General features: G+C 42.5%; 1 protein-coding gene across 5 annotated transcripts in view; it reads left to right on the plus strand.

Moving 5' to 3' along the window:
• MCTP1 (multiple C2 and transmembrane domain containing 1) overlaps nucleotides 1-22139 on the plus strand; it is a 1143431-nt gene that overhangs the window by 451263 nt on the left and 670029 nt on the right. For all 5 annotated transcript variants that reach the window (XM_077462382.1, XM_077462384.1, XM_077462383.1 and 2 more), the window contains exons 4-5: nucleotides 5938-6017; nucleotides 13972-14083. In XM_077462382.1, coding sequence (XP_077318508.1) covers nucleotides 5938-6017; nucleotides 13972-14083 — 192 coding nt within the window. The remainder of the gene's footprint in view (nucleotides 1-5937; nucleotides 6018-13971; nucleotides 14084-22139) is intronic.

The raw sequence follows: 22139 nt of genomic DNA on the forward strand, positions 1-22139 counted from the left end.
ACGTCACCATGTTCTACGCCAAACCCGGAAGTGCGGGTGGCAAACTACACGTTCGTTTTCTTTTATATACATGTGAGTGCATTGATATTTATTTTATTACTCATTAAAATAAGAGGTTTTTACGCTATGCGAGTGCTTCTTTGCTTTTTTATATGATCCACGATACCATCGTTTTGTGTCTGGGGGCTTACATTAAGGACAAGTTCGGTGTAGCTCATGTGATGGGTCATCCAGAACTCCTGCACACCTGCTTTGTTGATCTCACTGACACTGAGATCTCAAACTCTGGTAAGCGGCCTTTTTTCACTGGTGGAGGTGACTTCTCTGACCTTTTTAGACACAAAGTATTGTGGGTGCCAGCTTTATACCTTCACTTTGGACGAATCATCACCATCTGTTGACTGTTTTCTTTGGGACTTCAATTGACTTTATTTTCATCAATTCTTTTTTTATTTTTATTGCATATTTATTAATGGTGGTTTATGTTTTGTATTTTTCAATTTTTTACAAATTTTTATGTTTTTTTTACACATGAGGGATATATACACTCTATGATTTAAAAAAAACAAAAAACTTTTTTGTGATTATTAGTACTGGTGACTCTGGTTAAGGTCCCCATATGTGATTTGATACTGTGATAAATATTTTCACTTATTTATTTAAGACACTATTCACTCCTACATATTTTTTATTATATTATTTATTAACTCACAATTTCTTTCACGTCATTTAGTATTTTCCTCCACTATCCTCCTTTTTGGGATTGTAAACCCTTCAATATATGTGGTATTTGAGTTTTTTTTTTTTTTTTTGAGTTGAATTTAGTTTTTGTTTTTTGTTTTTTTGTTTTTTTAGCGCAGCTCACCTTTTTTTATCTATTTAGTTTGTTATATCGGAGTATTACGATTGGAGTTGCTGCTTGTAGGGAATATTTATATATTTTTTGAATAGCGCTGTTTACTTTTTATACCTTATGCGTGGCACTTTGTCCGATCGGAATTCTCCACAAATGATCGTACAAAGTCCGATCGGATCATGTTGTCGGAATTTTTTTATATCCAGCTCTCAAACTTTGTTGGTCGGACATTCTGATGAAAAAAATCAGATGAAGCCCACACACGGTTGGATTATCCGACAATGCGGTCCGATCGGACATTTCCTGTCGGAATGTCCGACCGTGTGTACAAGGGCTTAAAGCCTTATCCAGGAAAGTGTGCAATGAGAATATCGGTACTACTCATAGAGTAAAAGGGGGCTCCAACCACACAAATCGCTCATTCACACTCTATCGGCTTAAGAACCTGAGTAAATGAGCCCATTATTATTATTATTTTTTTTTAATAATAGGCTATTGGGGAGCTTTGGTGAACTATTAAAGGTCTAAACAGACCCCCAATGTCTCACTTTTGAGACAAAGAAAGGGACTAAGGACATAAATTCCCTTTTTCTGCATAATAAAACACAGAAGCAAAGCACACCATGACCTTTTATTATCTTGTACAGATTGCATGGGTTTATGGGGATGCATATCATCACCTTTATCACCCTATAAAGCAATCTGTAGACCCCTTCAGCCAGAGGGTAGGCTAATTACTTTAGAATAGACATCCGTCTGGGGATGTAGTCCTCTTGAACCAAATCAATGCATAAACAAAAAACTATGGAAAGAATCCCCAAAAAGTGTTCATCAATGAGGACAAACTGGGTATAACAAGATTTTATTAACGCTTTTACACACACATGTATATACAAAAAATTAACTATTAAATATCCCTCAATAAATTCAAACCCATTAAAATTAAGACTAGGTCTTAATGTGACACCGGTGTCTCTTATCTATAAATCCGCATGCACAACATTCATTCCATCCACACAGATATTCGTTTTCTCTAGAGAAATACCCACAATGGCCATGTGAGAATTAATGAAAAATATATATGTATGTATCAAAAAAAGAAAAAATAGTACTGTAAAAATGTATTTTTTTTTTCCTCCAGAACCAAAGAATGTGTTGAATTACTCCACTAGGACAGATATTAAAGGAAAGTCATTATCAGTTACTTCCTTAAATTTCCATTTCTGATGCCAAATACCATACAACCTTGTGTTTTCTCTCCAGACATAGGTGTGCGCACAGGGTGTGCCAAATGTGCACGGGCGCACCCTAATCACCCCATGTGCATTAGCATTATCTGGGGGTGGCACCAGGTGGGTGGTTGGGGTTGCCAGTGTAAATGCCCCCATTATATTAAAGGCTAGGTTCAACTTTAACCACTTAAGGACCGCCGCATGGCAATGTACGTCGGTGCAATGGCACCGACAGGCACAAGCACGTACATGTACTTGCTCTCCTTCCAGCGGGTGGGGGGTCCGATCGGACCCCCTCCCGCTGGATGCGGCGGTCCGTTTTGCTGCAGGAGCGATCCGGGATGAGGGGATGGCCGTTGGTTTCTGGCCACCCCCTCTCGATCGCTCCTGGCGAATGAGAAGCTTCCTCCCACTGTGTATAGTAAACACAGGCAGGGAGGAAGTGATGTCATTCTCCTCGGGGCGGTCTTTTTGATCGGACTACGAGGAGAAGTGAAAGTAAGTGTGCACCAACACTACACTAACACGTAGGCACACATAGGCACACAAACCCCCCCCGATCACTCCCCGATCCCCCCCCCAGTCACAGTGTCACTGATTGCAGTGATCATTTATTTACTGATCACTGCATTCAGTGTTAGTTGTGACAGTAAAAACTGTCAGGGCAGTTAGTGTTAGGTCCAGGGTAGCCCCCTACCACCCCCCAATAAAGGTTTAATCCCCTGATTGCCCCTAGAGTTAACCCTTTTACCCCCTTTTGCCAGTGTCACTAAGCGATCATTTTTCTGATCGCTGCATTAGTGTCGCTAGGTAGCTAGTTATTTTTTTTAGGTTCACCGCCAAGTTTTTATAGCGCTAGGTACCTCAATATACTACCCAATAATGGTTTTAACCCCCTGATTGCCCCTAGTTAACCCTTTCACCCCCTTTTGCCAGTGTCACTCAGCGATCATTTTTCTGATCGCTGCATTAGTGTCGCTAGTTTTGCTAGGTAGCTAGTTATTGCCGATCACCGTATAAGTGTCACTGGTGACGCTGGTTAGCCAGTTAGTTATTTAGGTTCCCCGTCAGGTTTTTATATAGTGCCAGGGACCCCCATATACTACCTAATACAAATTTGAACCCCCTGATTACCCCTAGTTAACCCTTTCACCAGTGATCACTGTATAAGTGTTACGGGTGACTCTGGTTAGTTTGCTTTTTATAGCATCAGGGCACCCGCCATTTATTACCCAATAAAGGTTTAACCCCCTGATCACCCAGCGGGTGATATCAATTAGGTTTTAGGGTCAGGGTCTGCGTCGCCCCAGGCAGCACTAGGTTAGTGCCAGTACCGCTAACACTCACGTGCAAAGCATAAACCTCTCGTAGTGGTATAGAATCTGAACAGATAAATATCTGATCTGATCAGATCTATACTAGCGTCCCCAGCAGTTTAGGGTTCCAAAAAAACGCATTGTTAGCAGGATCAGCCCAGATACCTGCTAGCACCTGCGTTTTGCCCCTCTGCCCAGCCCACCCAAGTGCAGTATCGATCGATCACTGTCACTTACAAAACACTAAACACATAACTGCTGCGATCGCAGAGTCAGGCCTGATCCCTGCGATTGCTAACAGTTCTTTTGGTAGCGTTTTATATTTAAATCCGGAAGGCAGTGCTTGGTTTTCGGGGTCCCGTACGCGGCTAGGCTCCCAAAAAGTCCCCCACATGTGGTATCCCCATACTTGGGAGAAGCAGCAGAATTTATTTTGATGTGTAATTTGACTTATGCCCATAGCATGTGTGAGCAATATATCATTTAGTGACAACTTTGTGCAAAAAAAAAAAAAAATTTTAATATTCCTGCAACTTGTGGCAAAATATAAAATATTTCATGGACTCAACATGCCTCTCAGTAAATAGCTTGGGGTGTCTACTTTCCAAAATGGGGTCATTTGGGGGGGTTTTGTGTTATTTTGGCATTTTATGGCCTTCGAAACTGTGATAGGTAGTGAGGAGTGAAATCAAAAATTTGCACCCTTAGAAATCCTGAAGGCAGTGATTGGTTTTCGGGGTGCCGTACACGGCTAGACTCCCAAAAAGTCCCACATATGTGGTATCCCCATACTCAGGAGAAGCAGCAGAATATATTATGGGGTGCAATTCCACATATAACTATGGCATGTGTGAGCAATATATCATTTAGCGACAACTTTATGTAAACTTTTTTTTTTTTTGTGTCATTGTTCAATCACTTGGGGCAATAAAAAAAAAAATTCAATGGGCTCGACATGCCCCTCAAGAATTTCCTTGGGGTGTCTACTTTCCAAAATGGGGTCATTTGGGTGGGGTTTGTACTGCCCTGCCATTTTAGCACCTCAAGAAATGAGATAGGCAGTCGTAAATTAAAAGCTGTGTAAATTCCAGAAAATGTACTCTAGTTTGTAGACGCTATAACTTTTGCGCAAACCAATAAATATACGCTTATTGACATTTTTTTTTACTAAAGACATGTGGCTGAATACATTTTGCCCTAAATGTATGACTAAAATTGAGTTTATTCGATTTTTCTTATAACAAAAAGTAGAAAATATATTTTTTTCTCAAAATTTTCGGTCTTTTTCCATTTATATCGCAAAAAATAAAAATCGCAGAGGCAATCAAATACCATAAAAAAAAGCTCTATTTGTGGGAAGAAAAGGACGCAAATTTCGTTTGGGTACAACATTGCATGACCGCGCAATTACCAGTCAAAGCAGTGCAGTGCGATATTGTAAAAAGACCTCTGGTCCTTAGGCTGAAAATTGGTCCGCTGCTGAAGTGGTTAAGAAGCCGTTACACCAATATTAAGGGTGTAAAAAAATATGCTCCCAATCAACTGTCTCCTACCACCTCTTCCCTGTGACAGCAGGTGGCATTCACGTGTTGAGCTTTGCGATGCACACCAAGGGGTAATGCAATAGGCTGCGCACACCTATGTCTCCAGATCTACTTCACTTCTCTCTCTTCTGAAAGAGAGCACCCGCATGATGAAAATCCTTTTAAAGTGATTGAAATCACAAAAAATTAAAAAATGTATTGAAAATTCTAGCACTAAAACATAATTTGTAGAGTTTTTATCAATTTGTATTCATAAGCATGTACTGTATTCATGCATTGCTTTGTTGAAAATTGATGCAATGTCTCCCTCTAGTGGCTTTCTACTTAAATACACAAAGTACACTTGGGTAAACCAGCACAGCCATCAAGGTGTTTTAATGCTATAAACTTTTTTTTTTACCGACACTGTTGTTCTCATTGATATCACTTTTTTCTCTCTTTTCTGTATATTGAATATATAATGCTTATTTGTTGTAAACCATTTTTATTTATTTTACAAAGCAACTAATTGTACAGCAGAATAGTATTTATGTTTAAAAAAAAAATAATAATAATAATATGTCAAAGCACAGGTGTAACGTTAAGCGTATCCAAGGGAAAATGTTGAGAAATATACTGTAGATATGGTGTGCCATTGATAAAACATTAAGCAATAATGTTAAGCAAGCCCACTATTTAAAGAATAACCATTGCATAAAATTCAAACCCCTGAATATTTTTTTTTTTCACTCTTATCCCCATGATTTTTTAGTGTTCCCATTGGTCAGATTTCTCCTCACTTATGCTGATTAGTACGCTGATGTCAGGCAATTTGCAATTGTTTTTTCCTTTTTTTTTCTGTTCTGGTGATCACATTCCCCTTGTTTCTTGCATTGGTGTCACAGGTTTAAATGTGTAGGGATATCTGCCCAAGTAGAATCAGACAGGGATATAACTATATCAGAATTTTACTAAACCTGTGCTGCTTCTGTTTTTTTTCTTTTCCCCAGGTGTTTGATTATGATTTCGGACTGCAGGATGATTTTATGGGCTCAGCGTTTCTTGATCTGACAACATTAGAGCTGCAAAGGTAAAACTTCAGTTTCTATTTATTTACCTGGTCATGTTTGTCCACACAGTTCTTGATTGCTCATAACTAACACAAAGGGGGTTATTTAGGAAAGGCAAATCCACTTTGCACTCCAAGTGCACTTGGAAGTGCAGTTGCTCTAAATCTAAGGGGTAGACCTGAAATAAGGGGAAGCTCTGCTGATTTTATCATCCAATCATGTGCAAGCTAAAATGCTGTTTTTTATTTTCCTTGCATGTCCCCCTCGGATCTATAAAGACTTTACTTCCAAGTGCACTTGTAGTGCAAAGTGGATTTTCCTTTAGGAAATAACCCCCAAAGAGTCAATTTAATTACATTGCACAATCTGGGATTGTGGATGTGCTTTGTGAGAAACTGTGCACTCCGTGAAGAAGATTGTTAGGGATTGCTGATGTTCTGCAGGGTACAAAAAGAGACTTCAGGCTTCCATTACTATAGAAGATGGCCGGAGGTCATCAGATAAGTCTTTGTACTTGCAGTCCGTTTAAAGGGATAAAACATGGAGAAATGTGCACGTATTAAAGCGGTAGTAAACCCGCAATTTTTAATTTTTTTTTTAAAACCTGCAAAGCAAAAGGCATAATGAGCTAGTATGCACCGCATACTAGCTCATTATGAAATACTTACCTTAGAACGAGGCCCCGACATCTCGCCCGATCCACGCCGAGGGAGCCGACATGCTCCCTCTGCGTCTCTTCCGGGTATCGCGGCTCCGGCGCTGTGAGTGGCCGGAGCCGCGATATCGTCACTCCCGCGCATGCGCGCGGGAGATTTAAATCCGGCCGGACGAGCGCTGCCGGATTTTCACGGAGAGAACCCCCTTGTGCGCATGCGCCGCTGCAGTCAGCGGCGCATTCCGAGGGGAATATCTCCTAAACCGTACAGGTTTAGGAGATATTTTTTTTACCTACAGGTAAGCCTTATTATAGGCTTTCCTGTAGGTAAAAGTTAAAAAAGTGGGTATACAACCACTTTAAAGAAATGTACACATGTTTTGTGTTTATGTTTTCTGTCACTTATTTTTCAGAGTTTGGCTTTACCTTTTAAACTGACTTACAGGCTTACTTATGGCTCCCATTATTGCCTTTGCACTTTAAAAGCACTTGGGTTCTTGCATATTACTAGCTTTTCTGACTTTTTATTTTGCAGTTGGTACATTCTCAGGTGTTTTTCTGTGTGTTTTTTACAATATTTGCTGCTTCCACATAAAAAAGCTTGCTCAAATGCATTATAAAGAGTGTTAAAACTACATGTGACAAGCCAGCATTTTCAAATAATAATATAGCGTAAAAGAGGCCTAACTGTTCTGTAAAAATAAGTATAATGCATCTTTATCATTTGTTTAGTGACCAGGATACCTAGAATCCCCGGAATATGGGTCCCATTACAAATGCAAACTTTGCAGTCCTTATTTTTACACCCTGATCTTTCCTTGAAGCCTACTAGTATCAAATCATCAAATAAAATCATTAAAAAAAAAAAAAAAACCCCATCAAATCGTTCTCTGCAGCTATTAACTTTTGTACCACCACCCCTTCCCTTTAGAATGTAAGCTCTACAAGCAGGGCCCTCCTGTTCCTTTTGTATTGTACTGTAATTGTGTTGTCCCCCCTATACATTGTAAAGCACTGCATAAACTGTTGGCGCTATATAAATCGATAATAATAATAATAATAATACTAGTATCAAGATTCTCTGAGATAATGCACCACTTATTTTTCTGTATTACCTTTATGATCATTAATGGTGACCTCCAGGCAAATTACTAAATAAAAAAAATGTCCTCTTGGAGTCATGCCACACAATTGTCTCTTGCACCTCAGAGAGGTAGTACACTTACTAGAACAATGTGACCGATCTATAAAGTAAGGTCAGTACACAGGTTGAAGTTGTCCTTCAATATCCAGATAATACAGCACATCCATCACCCTTTGAACGCTGTTCAGCGAGCCTGAATCTCAGCAGCAGTAAAATGTTCAGAAGTCACTCTTCAACAAAGTGAAAATATTTTATTCCTGGCATAACAGAGCACTCCACAAATCAGAAGAAGGAAAGAAGAGGAAGAGAGATCCTTGTGTAATATCTTCTAGTGATGATACATCTCCAGCTAGATTACAACTCTGAGCAGAGTGGGAAGGATGTAGATGGGCCAATTTGGTTGACACCACGTACAGCGAGTGAGAACTTTAAACACTGTTTCCACCAAGGTAATATTGATAGAACAGGAAGCAATCATAGATTGGTGTATGAAATGAAGATTTATTTTTTTAAATTTGTGTGAACAAAATCACTCTTCTTTTTATTAATATTAATAATTATAGTAGTAGTTCCCTGTTTACAAAATGTTTGCACAAATAAAACGAACCTGTTCATTCTACACTATGCCGTTCTTCTGAACCCTCTAACGATGTCCCTATGACGAAACGTGTAGATGGTGCCATTGGATCACTGTCATTCAAATGGTGAAAGATATTTGTTTGTAAAAGCACTACACAAAGATCTCTCTTCCTGTTCTTTTCTGATCATTGGAGTGCTCTACTATGCTGGGAAAAAAGTTTTCAATTGATGAAGGGAGGCCGCTGAACATTCCACTTTTGGTGAAATTGAGGTTTGCTGACCTATGGTGAGAGGGTGACAGATGCGCTGTATTGCTATTGTATTGCTATTCCGACGGAAACAGTCCGATGGAGCTTACACACGGTCGGATTATCCGACAACATGGTCCGATCGCACATGTTTCGTCGGAATGTCCGACCGTGTGTAACAGGTTTTCTTCTAAGATTGCCCTGTATTTGGCTCCATCCATCTTCCCATCAACTCTGATCAGCTTCCCTGCTGCTGCTGAAGAAAAACATCTCCACAACATGATGCTGCCAGCACCATGTTTTACGGTGGGGATGGTGTGTTCAGAGTGATGTGCAGTGTTAGTTTTCCGCCACACATAGCGTTTTTCTTTTAGACCAAAAAGTAAAATTTTGGTCTCATCTTACCAGAGCACCTTCTTCTACATGTTTGCTGTGTCAACCACATGGCTTCTCACAAACTGCAAACAGGCCTTCTTATGGCTTTCTTTCAACAATGGCTTTCTTCTTGCCACTCTTCCATAAAGGCCAGATTTGTGGAGTGCTCGATTAATAGTTGTCCTGTGGACAGATTCTCCCACCTGAGCTGTGGATCTCTGCAGCTCCTCCAGAGTTACCATGGGGTTCTTGGCTGCTTCTCTGATTAATGCTCTCCTTGCCTGGCCTGTCAGTTTAGGCCATGTCTTGGTAGGTTTGCAGTTGTGCCATACTTTTTCCTTTTTTTGATGATGGATTGAACAGTGCTCTGTGGGATGTTCAAAGCTTGAGATATGTTTTTATAACCCAACCCTGCTTTAAACTTCTCCATAGCTTTATCCCTGACCTGTCTGGTGTGTTCCTTGGCCTTCATGATGCTGTTTGTTCACTATTTACTAATTAGTTGACTTCTGAAGGCATCCATTCTCCGTGCAGCCTGTGTGCTGAGCTGTGTCAAATGATTTCCATTTCTCTCTATCCAGTTCTCATATTTACACAGCTCAGCCACAAGCACAACCCCTTTCTGGTGGGGGGAACCTAATCTTCCTCTGCTGCAATTCAGTAGCACTTAGGCCCCTTTCACACATGCGGACAGTATGTCCGTATTTCATCCATCCGTTTGCGGATGAAATACGGACATACATGCATTCCTATGGGATAGCGGGTGTCTGCGGATAAACATCCGCAGACACCCGCTATCGTCCGCCTCCGCTATTGTCCGATTCTGCAGACGGAGGAAAATCCTATTTTTCTATCCGTCTGCAGAGCGGATCGGATGAACACGGACAGACGGTCCGTGCTCATCCGATCCCCCATAGAGGAGAGCGTAGAGCTGACAGGGCGGTCCCTGCACAGTGTGCGGAGACCGCCCTGTCCGCCGCCGGCTCAGCGGGGACAACGGAGCAATCCCCGCTGAGCAAGCGGATCATCACGGGGCGGATCATTACTGATCCGTCCTGTGTGAAAGGGGCCTTACAGGTCTTGTCCCTTCCCCAGCCTGTGAATGTGCTGCTTTTTTACGTAATTTATTTATTTATTATGGGCAAGATATTATTCACATGGGCACATTGGATACATATGTAGAGGGTTATGGCATGGAGCACTCAAATGATTGAATCATCAACAGTGATTAACCCCTTATTGGGTGACTTTAAATTTCAGTCAAACAAAGGGAGGTAAAAGGCAGGTAGCTTCTGTTGTGCTATTATAACTAATCTATAGTTCTCTAGGAGACTTATTTGTAGAAAAAAAAAGTGTGTGTGTGTGTGTGTGTATACTTTGTACAGTAAGGGATATTTATAAATCTGTAAAGGTGACATCCCAAAAAAATTCTCCCATGGGACTTTAATGCAGCCAAAAGATATAATCCTGTATAAAAAGCCACCTTTTATTTATAAATATTATTATTATTGTAGCACCCTCTAGTGTACTAAATGTAAATAGGTTAGTTATTAGAGTAGGCAAATTGGCTTGGCTGAGAGCCAGGCATGGGTTGTGAATCTGGGTCAGGGTTTAGTGACTCAGGGGGCAGGATGACTCACCTGGCAGCTCTCTCTGGCACTTCCACCATGGTCAGTAATTTGATAGAAACATCCAGAACTGGAGTCTGGGAGTAAAGAGGGGCTGCCATGCATATTTATGAGGTCCTCAACCATTTCCCAGCAAAAAGGGTCGGGAAGGGTGGGAAGGGGGGTGTGACCTCAGGCCTGGGGCTTCAGTGCTGGAAAGATCCACCACAACGCATAGAGGAATCCCTTCCTGTATGCACTGGAACAAGGAGAGAAGACAGTGGGAGCAGGTCAGCACATCTCGGAGATCTCATGAGAGTCAGCTGGGTGGGCTGGTGGGTGTTCAGTCTGGGAAGACTGTTGGAAGAAGTTAGCATGGAGGGCTGTTGAAAGGGTCAGCTGCAGCCAGGCGAGTTGGCAGTGCCTGATAAAGTGGTGCCGGGATCAGTAGCCACGGGAGTGATGAAAGCTGTACACTGAACTTTGCTACACAACCAAGGAGCCTCGGGTTCCTGCCTATAAAGGGCCTTTGGTCTAATCTGACTAAGTGCCTGCCTGTCAGATCTTTACAGTATGCCAGCTGGGTTTCTGCAAGCAAGCGAGGGCTGGAGGAAGAAGTGGAGTGTATCTAGGACTGTATATAGGGAGAGTTGTTCTGAAGTCAAGTGGGCATCCCATAATTGCCAGTCCATATCAAAGTTATTGTCCCTCAATAAATAACAAAAAAACAAAGTCACAGACTGTTCTCTGACTCAAGAGTGCCTGTGGAAATTCAGTGTGCCTGGCTGTGCAGGGTGCCGGATCTCAGTTCATCTGAGGCCCTTAAGGGGGTGTGCTACATTATTATTATTATTATTATTATTATTATTATTATTATTTGTGTTGTCTTTGTTCAATGGTTAGAGACATGACAGCCCTTGACTCATGAGTTACTCACCTAAACCTTTGATCTGACATCCATTAATGATTCACTGCAGGTGAATCAATTATAATACACTGAATGTTTGGTAAATGTCAAACTTATGGCTTTATAAATAGGCTCCTAATTATCAGACAATAATAGTGTCTGCACAGCAAGCTCTCTTGCTCTCTGTCTTGCAGAGTGGATTTGATTTAAATCAAGTCGATTTAAATAACAATTTAAACCACTAGTAAAAAGGCTTGATTTAAATCATAACTCATAAATCATAACTTTTAAAGAGCAACGGTCATCTCTGTCCCACAGCGGCTCCACCTCTGACACACTGTTGACTCATCGACAGTCCCATTCACTTTAATGAGATGGCTGGTGATGCGGCAGTGACACAAGGTGAGGGACGTGGTGGCAGCAGGTGAGTAGATGCCCGCTAACAGGCACTGCCATGATGGATCTTAAATGACAGGTGCTCTTTAAATGTAAGGACTCATTCATGCTGGTAGTTAGAATCTTTAATATTTTCAAACGAAATCAAGGTTTACTATTTAGAATAATAAGCTGTCAGGTTAGCAAAACAGCAATTTTAGAACCCATTTTAGGTTAATAGGTTACTTACACATAATTAGAGAACTAGTCAAATTCTTTTATTCAATTAAAACAATAACATTTCTAGTGCATGTTATCTCAGCTTGCAGAGCTTGGATTCATTGAATGAGTTTACCAAAAATGTAAATATTGCAGAATATACAGCCTCATTCTACATAACCAAGCTCCATTTCATTCTGAATAATCTATTAATGTATCTTAAATAAAAAAAACATCTTTATATAGATTTTTACTACAAAAGCATATTATTAAAATACATTTCATAAAAATCAAAAAAATATGATTTCAATTTAAAAAAAATCAAATTTTTTGGATTTCTTTAAAAAAATTAATCATTGATTTTTATCCACCCTGCTCTCGTGTGTATGGACTCTATTGTAGCCCTAAAAAGGCATGGAATATTAATTATTTTTGAGATAGATAGATAAATAGTTTTAAAGATAAGGTAAGAGGCAGCTTCTTTTCTCAGAATATTAATACAGGTGTCAACAAAGCCAATGAATATACCGTATATACTCGAGTATAGGCCGACCCGAATATAAGCCGAGGCCCCCAATTTACCCCCAAAAAACTGGAAAACTTATTGACTCGTGTATAAGCCGAGGGTGAGACATGGCTGTCCATCCCTGTGTGTCCGTCCATCCCTGTGTGTGTGTCCGTCCATCCATCCCTGTGTGTGTGTCCATCCATCCATCCATCCATCCATCCCTGTGTGTCCGTCCATCCATCCCTGTGTGTGTATCCATCCATCCCTGTGTGTGTGTGTGTGTGTGTGTGTGTGTGTGTGTGTGTGTGTGTGTATTCATCCATCCATCCATCCCTGTGTGTGTGTGTGTGTGTGTGTGTGTATCCATCCATCCATCCATCCATCCCTGTGTGTGTGTGTGTGTGTGTGTGTGTGTGTGTGTGTGTGTGTGTGTGTGTGTGTGTGTGTGTCCATGCAGCCTTGTGTGTGTGTCCAGCCTACCTGTGTCCCAAGCCTCCGTCCCGAGCCGCCGTCGTCCCGAGCCTCCTCTGTCCCGTGCCTCCTCTGTCCCGTGCCTCCTCTGTCCCGTGCCTCCTCTGTCCCGTGCCTCCTCCGTCCCGTGCCTCCTCCGTCCCGTGTCGTGCCGATGGATCGCCGCTCTTCTCGGCGGCCATTCTACGATTCAAAAGCTGCGCCTCCGTCCTCCGCCTGTGATAGGCGGAACACTCAATTTCCCAGCAGCCTGTGTTCCGCCTATCACGGACATCCTCTCATACTCGTCCGTAGTATGAGAATGAACGGATGTCCGTGATAGGCGGAACACTGACTGCTGGGAAATTCAGTGTTCCGCCTATCACAGGCGGAGGCGGAGAAGGAGGCGCGGCTTTTGAATTTTAATGTCCGCCGTCTGTCTGCTCGATACGCTGATCGAGCAGGCAGACAGCGGTGACTCGAGTATAAGCCGAGGGGGCACTTTCAGCCTCAAAAAAGAGGCTGAAAATCTCGGCTTATACTCGAGTATATACGGTACTTGGTTACAAAGCTTCAGTCTAAATATAAATTGCTATGTGCTTGGTAACAGCATAGTACTCCTATCAATTATGAGATACAGGGTGATATGTGTCAAGACAAATAACATTCGTTTATTTTGCTGTTGCAGAGCACTGACATTCCATGTTGAAAATCAGAATAATATGTTTATATCAAAACAGCATATTCCTGAGCGTGGGACAAGTCATAATAACATGGCATGTTGAATTTGCGAGCAAGACTCTATTTCTTACAAAAAATTCTATTGTTGTTCTACAATAATAATAATAATTACATATTTATTAGTGACAGCTGTCACATCTTTAATTCATTTGTTTTACTTTTCTAGTGCAAAAGAAGTGGCATTAAACCTGAAAGATCCGCAGCACCCTGATCATGGACTGGGAACCATATATTTATCAGTTTTCTTGTCTCAGAAAGACAGTGTCAGCATGGAGTCGGTGAGTAGTTCAGATGTGTAATTAGTAATGAAAACAACATTTTGCTTACATGCAACTTTGGTGAAGATATGTATGGGTAGGGCTCAGGCACGCCAATGTTAAAACACTGCTTACAGATGCATACAGGGTACTGAATATTTTTGTGCACATTGGCATACCTCTCAACTTTTGGAGATGGGAACAAAGGACACCTATTAGAAAAAGTACGTAGGCATATGACACACCCCCTGCCACACCCCCTTAAACACTTGCCGACTGCGCTGTAGTCGTCATTCAGCTATAGTGCAGTCGCCGCATAGGAGGCGTGCTCTGTGTTCAGCTGTGTCCTCCGGACACAGCTCATCGCAGATCGGGGTAGAGAGTCAATCAGCGGCTCTTTAGCACGTGATCAGCTGTGTCCAATCATGGCTGATCCCAATATAACACAAGCCAGTTATCAGCATTCCTTTCCTCACACTTACAGCATGAGACGAGGAGAAGAGAGCATAACCAGCATGTGTGAAAGGGACATCTACACTGATAATCAGGGCACTGAATATTAGTGACCTGATTATTAGTGCAGTCCCAACAATGCCCATCGGTGCTGTCAATCAGTGTCCATCGGTGATGTCAATCAGTGTCCATCGGTGCTGTCAATCAGTGTCCATCGGTGATGTCAATCAGTGTCCATCGGTGCTGCCAATCAGTGCCCATCGGTGCTGCCACAACAGTGCCCATCAGTGCTGCCACACCAGTGCCCATCGGTGCTGCCACATCAGTGCCCAACGGTGCTGTCACATCAGTGCCCAACAGTGCTGCCACATCAGTGCCCAACAGTGCTGCCACATCAGTGCCCATCGGTGCTGCCACACCAGTGCCCATCAGTGCTGCCACATTAGTGCCCATCGGTGCTGCCACACCAGTGCCCATCGGTGCTGCCACACCAGTGCCCATCGGTGCTGCCACATTAGTGCCCATCGGTGCTGCCACATCAGTGCCCAATGGTGCTGCCACATCAGTGCCCATCGGTGCAGCCTCATCAAGAAAAATTACCTGTTTGCAAAATGTTGTAACAAACCACGAAAAATTGTTTTTTCCCCCCCAAATTTTTGGTCTTTTTTAATTTATATAGCAAAAAATAAAAACCCAGTGGTGATTAAATACCACCAAAAGAAATGTGTATTTATGTGAAAAAAAAATTACAAAAAATTTCACATGGGTACAGTGTTGCACGACCACGCAATTGTCATTTAAAATGTGACAGCGATGAAAACTGAAAATTGGCAGGAAGGGGGGTAAAAGTGCCCAGTAGGCAAGTGGTTAAAGGAAAACTATACAAAAAAAAAGATTAGTTAAACCCCCAAGTGCTTTTTCTTTACCACTACTATTCCTTTATATTGGCTTTTGAAATTTACAAATGTAGCAATTTAAAAATTGGATGAAAGATTTAGCACTGGGAAAAACATTTTGAAAGATAAATAATGCATTTTATATACAACTATTAGGATCAGACCAAAATGAGGGACAAATGAGGAGGTAAGAGGGACAGAGGGACTTTGTTCCAAATCAGCAACAATGCCTAAAAATCAGGGAGAGTTGGGAGCTATGCATTGGTACACAGCAGTATTGAAACCTATAGTGCCAATTCACACAGCTGTACCCTGTAGTGTAATGTTGTGCTGTGTTCAGCAATGTAAAATAAAATGACACAACTGCATTTACATAGGTTGGGCTTGATGGACTTGTGTCTATTTTCAACTTCACCTACTATGGATTCCACTGACCTCATGCCTGCAGGACACTTACCTAAACGTTGTATTTTTCCAAGCATCCAGGGCCATAATTTGTGCTTGTTTGTGCCTATATATAAACAGTAGTACCTTGGATTACGAGCATAATCTGTTCCAGAAGCATGCTTTTAATCCAAAGCACTTGTATATCAAAGCAAGTTTCCCCATAGGAATCAATGGAAACTCAGATAATTTGTTCCAGTGTCACTGCTAGTGTATGCAGTACTGCATGTGGCCAGGGGTGGGGGGGCACTGGAGACACTCGAAAACACTCGGTGACGCTCGGAGACTCGGCTCTGTGCGTCTCTGAGCGTCAACGGCACGTCTGGCAACATGCAGTACTGCACACCCCAGAGGTTTGACAACGATTGCAAATCGAGTCAGTATTAAAAAAAAACGCACGTATTGCGAAGCGCTTGTAAACTGTGTTACTCGCAATACAAGGTTTTACTGTATATAGAAAAACGTGTGCTTATATGTGCATGCATACATCATAAATGTCCAACGCCAGCAGTATTGCCATCCCACCAGATTGAAATATATTGGCATAGCCAAGTTTTTACTGGCATTTCCCAAAGTTACAAAATTACAGTTTTAAGTGCACATTTCAGTATTAAGGCTACAAACAAGTCAATTATGCAAATAGCAATGTGATTTAAGGCAGATTTTAGGGCAAAAAACATATTTCTTATTTTATTTTCCATATAGTAAGTCAGTAGCTTGGGGACAGGACTCAGGAGGGCAAGAAATTAGAATGAAGAATAGAAGAACCTTGCGCTATGGAATAACTAAGTGAGCTAGTTCTAAGAAATTATAAATATATATGAGCTGCTCCCCTCAAAGTGCAATAGTGCTAGCCTTGTCTGATTTCGGGTGTATAATAATAAAGGGCGCTGTGAAGTTTAATAGATTGCACTAAATATTGTGTAAATACAAATAAAGTGCATGGTGCTTAAGCTAAATAGTAATTAATGATTCATTAATAATTCAGTGCTGAAATAAAATAAATATTTCATCAAAACCAATATTTCATCAAAAAACAAGTCCATAAATCTTTTTTTGATGCAACTTCAATCTTTACACCATCACCAATGGCAAACTTCATGAGAAAACACCCAGTGGATGTGAAGGAAATTCCTAGTCACCAGACCACCATGACCTCTAACTAAAAAGAAGGTCAGATGGGGCTTTTATTTAAATGTGGATCTGCCTCCCGGGCACATTAATTATGGCCACTTCCGGCTTCTGCCTCACCACGGCAGTGGAACGTATGCCGATAAATACAGCGCAAGCGGGACGGCTATTCCTTCCGTCTACCTGGTGACAGATGCTTTATACCTTCAGTGGCAAGGAAAGGCACCTACCAACATTTAGCTCATGTTTTTACATTTTTTTTAAATTAAACTATATCACGCTATGGTCTTGTTCTTTTCATTTTTTCTAATTGTTACTGCGGTGGAGTATTAGCAAGATTCCAGCCACATCTCCTCTGATATACCAGCAAGATCACAAATCCACATTTAAAAAAAGCCCCATCAGACCTTCGTTTTAGTTAGAGGTCATGGTGGTCTGGTGAGTAGGAATTTCACTCACATCCACTGGGATCTTTTCTCATGAAGTTTGCCATTGGTGATGGTGTAAAGATTGAAGTTGCATCACAAAAGATTCATGGGCTTTTATTTTCTGATGAAATATAGGTTTGATTAGATATTTCAAATCACTGTTATTTCAGCACTGAATTATTAATTAATCATTAATTACTATTTAGCTAAGCAAGATGCACTTTATTTGTATATGCACACAATTTAGTACAATCTATTAAAGAGGAAGTAAACCCTGATGGGCTTTACTTCCTCTTTTGCTCGCTGCAAAGCCTGCAAATGAAAAGCATAATGGGCAAGTATGCAGGGCATACGAGCCCATTATGTGCCACTTACCTGCAAAAGAATCCAGTGATGTCCCCTGTGTAGGAAGCTTCCATCTTCTTGCCCTTCTTCCTTCCGGGCCGCGGACTCCGGCTCTGTGATGCCACTCCCACGCATGCACACAGGAGCCGCGATTAACAGCACAGGCCAGGGAAGAAACTGCACTTTTTTTCGTTTCTTCACCGTGCATGCACCATTGGAATTTTTGCCGGACTACAAGTGAAATATCTCCTAAACTGTGCACATTTAGGAGATATTTCCACTACCTATATGTAAGCCTTTTTTCTAGGCTTACCCATAGGTAGAAGTCCAAAAAGTGGGTTTACAACCACTTTAAGTTAACAGCGCCCCCAATAAATTAGAATGGGTGGCACACACATATGAAATTGACTCTCACAGGGACACTGACAGGGGTGTGCAGCAACACAGATACTGATGACACCTCCTTGAGATGGCACATCGCCTCCTGAGTCACAGTGACAGCCTCTCTCCATGCCAGGTGGTCTCTTCAAAGATAAATGCATATATTCGCCCACGCACCAAGAAGCCTCAAATATCATCCAAAGGCTTTTATTTCAGAAAGATCACATCACAAGAAGAAGGGCAACGTTTCGGAGCCTCGCAGGACCCCTTCATCAGGCATGTGACTACTCTAGGCCAAACAGCACTTACAGTCCCGCTCCTGGCTTGCCTTGCTCTCTCCCCGCAGACCCACACCACTCCTTGCACCATGACATCACATGACTTTCTCAGGCATCGCCTGTGCCAGATCCGCCCCTGCCAGCGCCACCACACTGTAGTAGGCACCTGAATTGTCTTGGCAGGCTCTGGACCGGAACTGCACATGTGCAGTCCTGAGCCGAGCATCACAGCCATGTTTTTAACTGGCAACCTTTTCCTGTCACTGGTATTCACTGGCAGGGGAAAAGTGCCTGTTTTTTACTGGCTGCCAGTAAAAATACTAGTGGTTGGCAACACTGAACGCCAGTGAGACTGTGCCTGCACTGTAAGGCCACGTACACACGCGGGGACTGTTCGCTCAACTTTGTCCGTCAAACAGTTTCAGCGAACAGTCCACTCAAAATTAGCATGGACGGACTTGCCCACACACGACGAACGAACAGTTTGCTGAAACCGTGCGCGATGACGTGAACGGCACGTACGACGGGACGGAAAATACGACGTCCTATACACTGCATTACAACTTTCGGCGTGTAAATCCTTTCTGAGCATGCGCGGAACTTAGTTTGACGAACAAGCCTACACACGAGGGGACTGTTCGCTGAAACCAAGTTTCAGCGGACAGTTTTTCGGAATTTCCGAAAAACTTTGTTCAGCAGACTGTTCGCTGAAACTGTCCGCTGAAAGCCCACACACGGGCGGACTGTCCGCCGAAACACTGTTCAGCGGACAAAGTTGGGCGAACAGTCCCCGCGTGTGTACGCGGCCTAAGAGTTATTAGCTCATTTTATCTAGGGAAAAGGTAAAGCCGTTTTACTTACCTGATCCTTATGGAAAAATGGAGAAGGGCAAAGTTAACATGGACTACTCTAACCATAGATAACCATGTATCAGCCAGTGGAATCGAGGACTGTCTTGATACCCAAAATTACAAACATTTGTAATTTTGGGTATCAAGACAGTCCTCGATTCCACTGGGTGATACATGGTTATCTATGGTTGGAGTAGTCCATGTTAACTTTGCCCTTCTCCATTTTTCCATATTAAATAATGAGGATGAGGATACCAGTTACCTCTTTGAGACTATAGGGCACCATACCCCTGTTTCTAAATTACCTGATCCTTACCTGATGGTTGACTGTCATCCTTCAGTCATTCATACCCAACCCAGGGTAATCTGCACATGTGCTGCCACTTCATAAATGATCATTCAGGGCCAACATGTAAATATCAATAATTTGTAATCGCTGGCACCTACACAGGGTTGATATTTACATTTTGACCTTGAACAGCAGAGGCAGCCAATTGTATCCATGTACACAATATGTGTATTCCACAAATGTTACATGCATACAGCTTACAGGCAACTTTATATGCAGGATCTTACTGCTATCAAGATCCTACTTAAATTGGTTCTAAAGCCTCAAGGTTGAGGAAAGGAAAACATTCTCTGCTCCAGGATCCCCCCAGCTCCCCCTTATTCACCACTGTCTCCCTTCTCATTGGGCAGGTTAATAGCAGTGGGAGCCATTGGCTTCTGTCAATAAACTCCAGTGACGAGGGTATGGGAGGCAGGGCTGAGAGCTCTGGAGCGAGCACACACAAGTGCCCTCATTGAAAGTGGCTACCCGCAGAGGCACTGGATAGAAAGGAGGGGCCAGGAACACTTGCAGGTGACCTGGGAAGAGGAGGTTTGCGGCTACTTTGTGAAATTCCTTTGCACAGAGCAGTTAAGTATAGACATGTTGTGTGCAGTGTTAGTTTTCAGTTTTCCTCCACACATAGAGTTTTGCTTTTAGGCCAGAAAGTTCAATTTTGGTCTCTTCTGACCAGAGGACCTTCTTCCACATGTTTGCTATGTCCTCTCATATTGCTTCTCACAAACTGCAAATGGGACTTCATATGGCTTATTTTCAACAATAGCTTTCTTCTTGCCAATCTTCCATAAAGGGCAGATTTGTGGAGTGGACGACTAATAGTTGTCCTGTGGACAGATCCTCCCACCTCCAGAGTTACCATGGGCCTCTTGGCTGCTTCTCTGATTAATGCTCTCCTTGCCCAGCCTGTCAGTTTAGGTGTACGGCCATGTCTTGGTAGGTTTGCAGTGGTGCCATACTCTTTGCATTTTATGATGATGGGTTGAACAGTGTTCTGTGAGATGTTCAAACCTTGGGATATTTTTTTATAACCCCACCCTGCTTTATACTTCTCCACAACTTTATCCCTGATCCGTCTGGTGTGTTCCTTGGCCTTTATGATGCTGTTTGTTCACTAAGGTTCTCTAACAATCCTCTGATGGCTCCACAGAACAGCTGTATTTATACTGAGATTAAATGACACACAGGTGGACTTGGTTTACTAATTAGGTAACTTCTGAAGGCAATTGATTCCACTAGATTTTAGTTAGGGGTATCTGAGTAAAGGGGGATGAATACAAATGCACGACACACTTTTCACATCTCCATGCCAGGTGGTCTCTTCAAAGATAAATGCATATATTCGCCCACGCACCAAGAAGCCTCAAATATCATCCAAAGGCTTTTATTTCAGAAAGATCACATCACAAGAAGAAGGGCAACGTTTCGGAGCCTCGCAGGACCCCTTCATCAGGCATGTGACTACTCTAGGCCAAACAGCACTTACAGTCCCGCTCCTGGCTTGCCTTGCTCTCTCCCCGCAGACCCACACCACTCCTTGCACCATGACATCACATGACTTTCTCAGGCATCGCCTGTGCCAGATCCGCCCCTGCCAGCGCCACCACACTGTAGTAGGCACCTGAATTGTCTTGGCAGGCTCTGGACCGGAACTGCACATGTGCAGTCCTGAGCCGAGCATCACAGCCATGTTTTTAACTGGCAACCTTTTCCTGTCACTGGTATTCACTGGCAGGGGAAAAGTGCCTGTTTTTTACTGGCTGCCAGTAAAAATACTAGTGGTTGGCAACACTGAACGCCAGTGAGACTGTGCCTGCACTGTAAGGCCACGTACACACGCGGGGACTGTTCGCTCAACTTTGTCCGTCAAACAGTTTCAGCGAACAGTCCACTCAAAATTAGCATGGACGGACTTGCCCACACACGACGAACGAACAGTTTGCTGAAACCGTGCGCGATGACGTGAACGGCACGTACGACGGGACGGAAAATACGACGTCCTATACACTGCATTACAACTTTCGGCGTGTAAATCCTTTCTGAGCATGCGCGGAACTTAGTTTGACGAACAAGCCTACACACGAGGGGACTGTTCGCTGAAACCAAGTTTCAGCGGACAGTTTTTCGGAATTTCCGAAAAACTTTGTTCAGCAGACTGTTCGCTGAAACTGTCCGCTGAAAGCCCACACACGGGCGGACTGTCCGCCGAAACACTGTTCAGCGGACAAAGTTGGGCGAACAGTCCCCGCGTGTGTACGCGGCCTAAGAGTTATTAGCTCATTTTATCTAGGGAAAAGGTAAAGCCGTTTTACTTACCTGATCCTTATGGAAAAATGGAGAAGGGCAAAGTTAACATGGACTACTCTAACCATAGATAACCATGTATCAGCCAGTGGAATCGAGGACTGTCTTGATACCCAAAATTACAAACATTTGTAATTTTGGGTATCAAGACAGTCCTCGATTCCACTGGGTGATACATGGTTATCTATGGTTGGAGTAGTCCATGTTAACTTTGCCCTTC

This window comes from Lithobates pipiens, unplaced genomic scaffold (assembly GCF_037356315.1).
Source record: "Lithobates pipiens isolate NorthernLeopardFrog02 unplaced genomic scaffold, aLitPip1_a1.2 Scaffold_3, whole genome shotgun sequence".
NCBI lineage: Eukaryota > Metazoa > Chordata > Amphibia > Anura > Ranidae > Lithobates > Lithobates pipiens.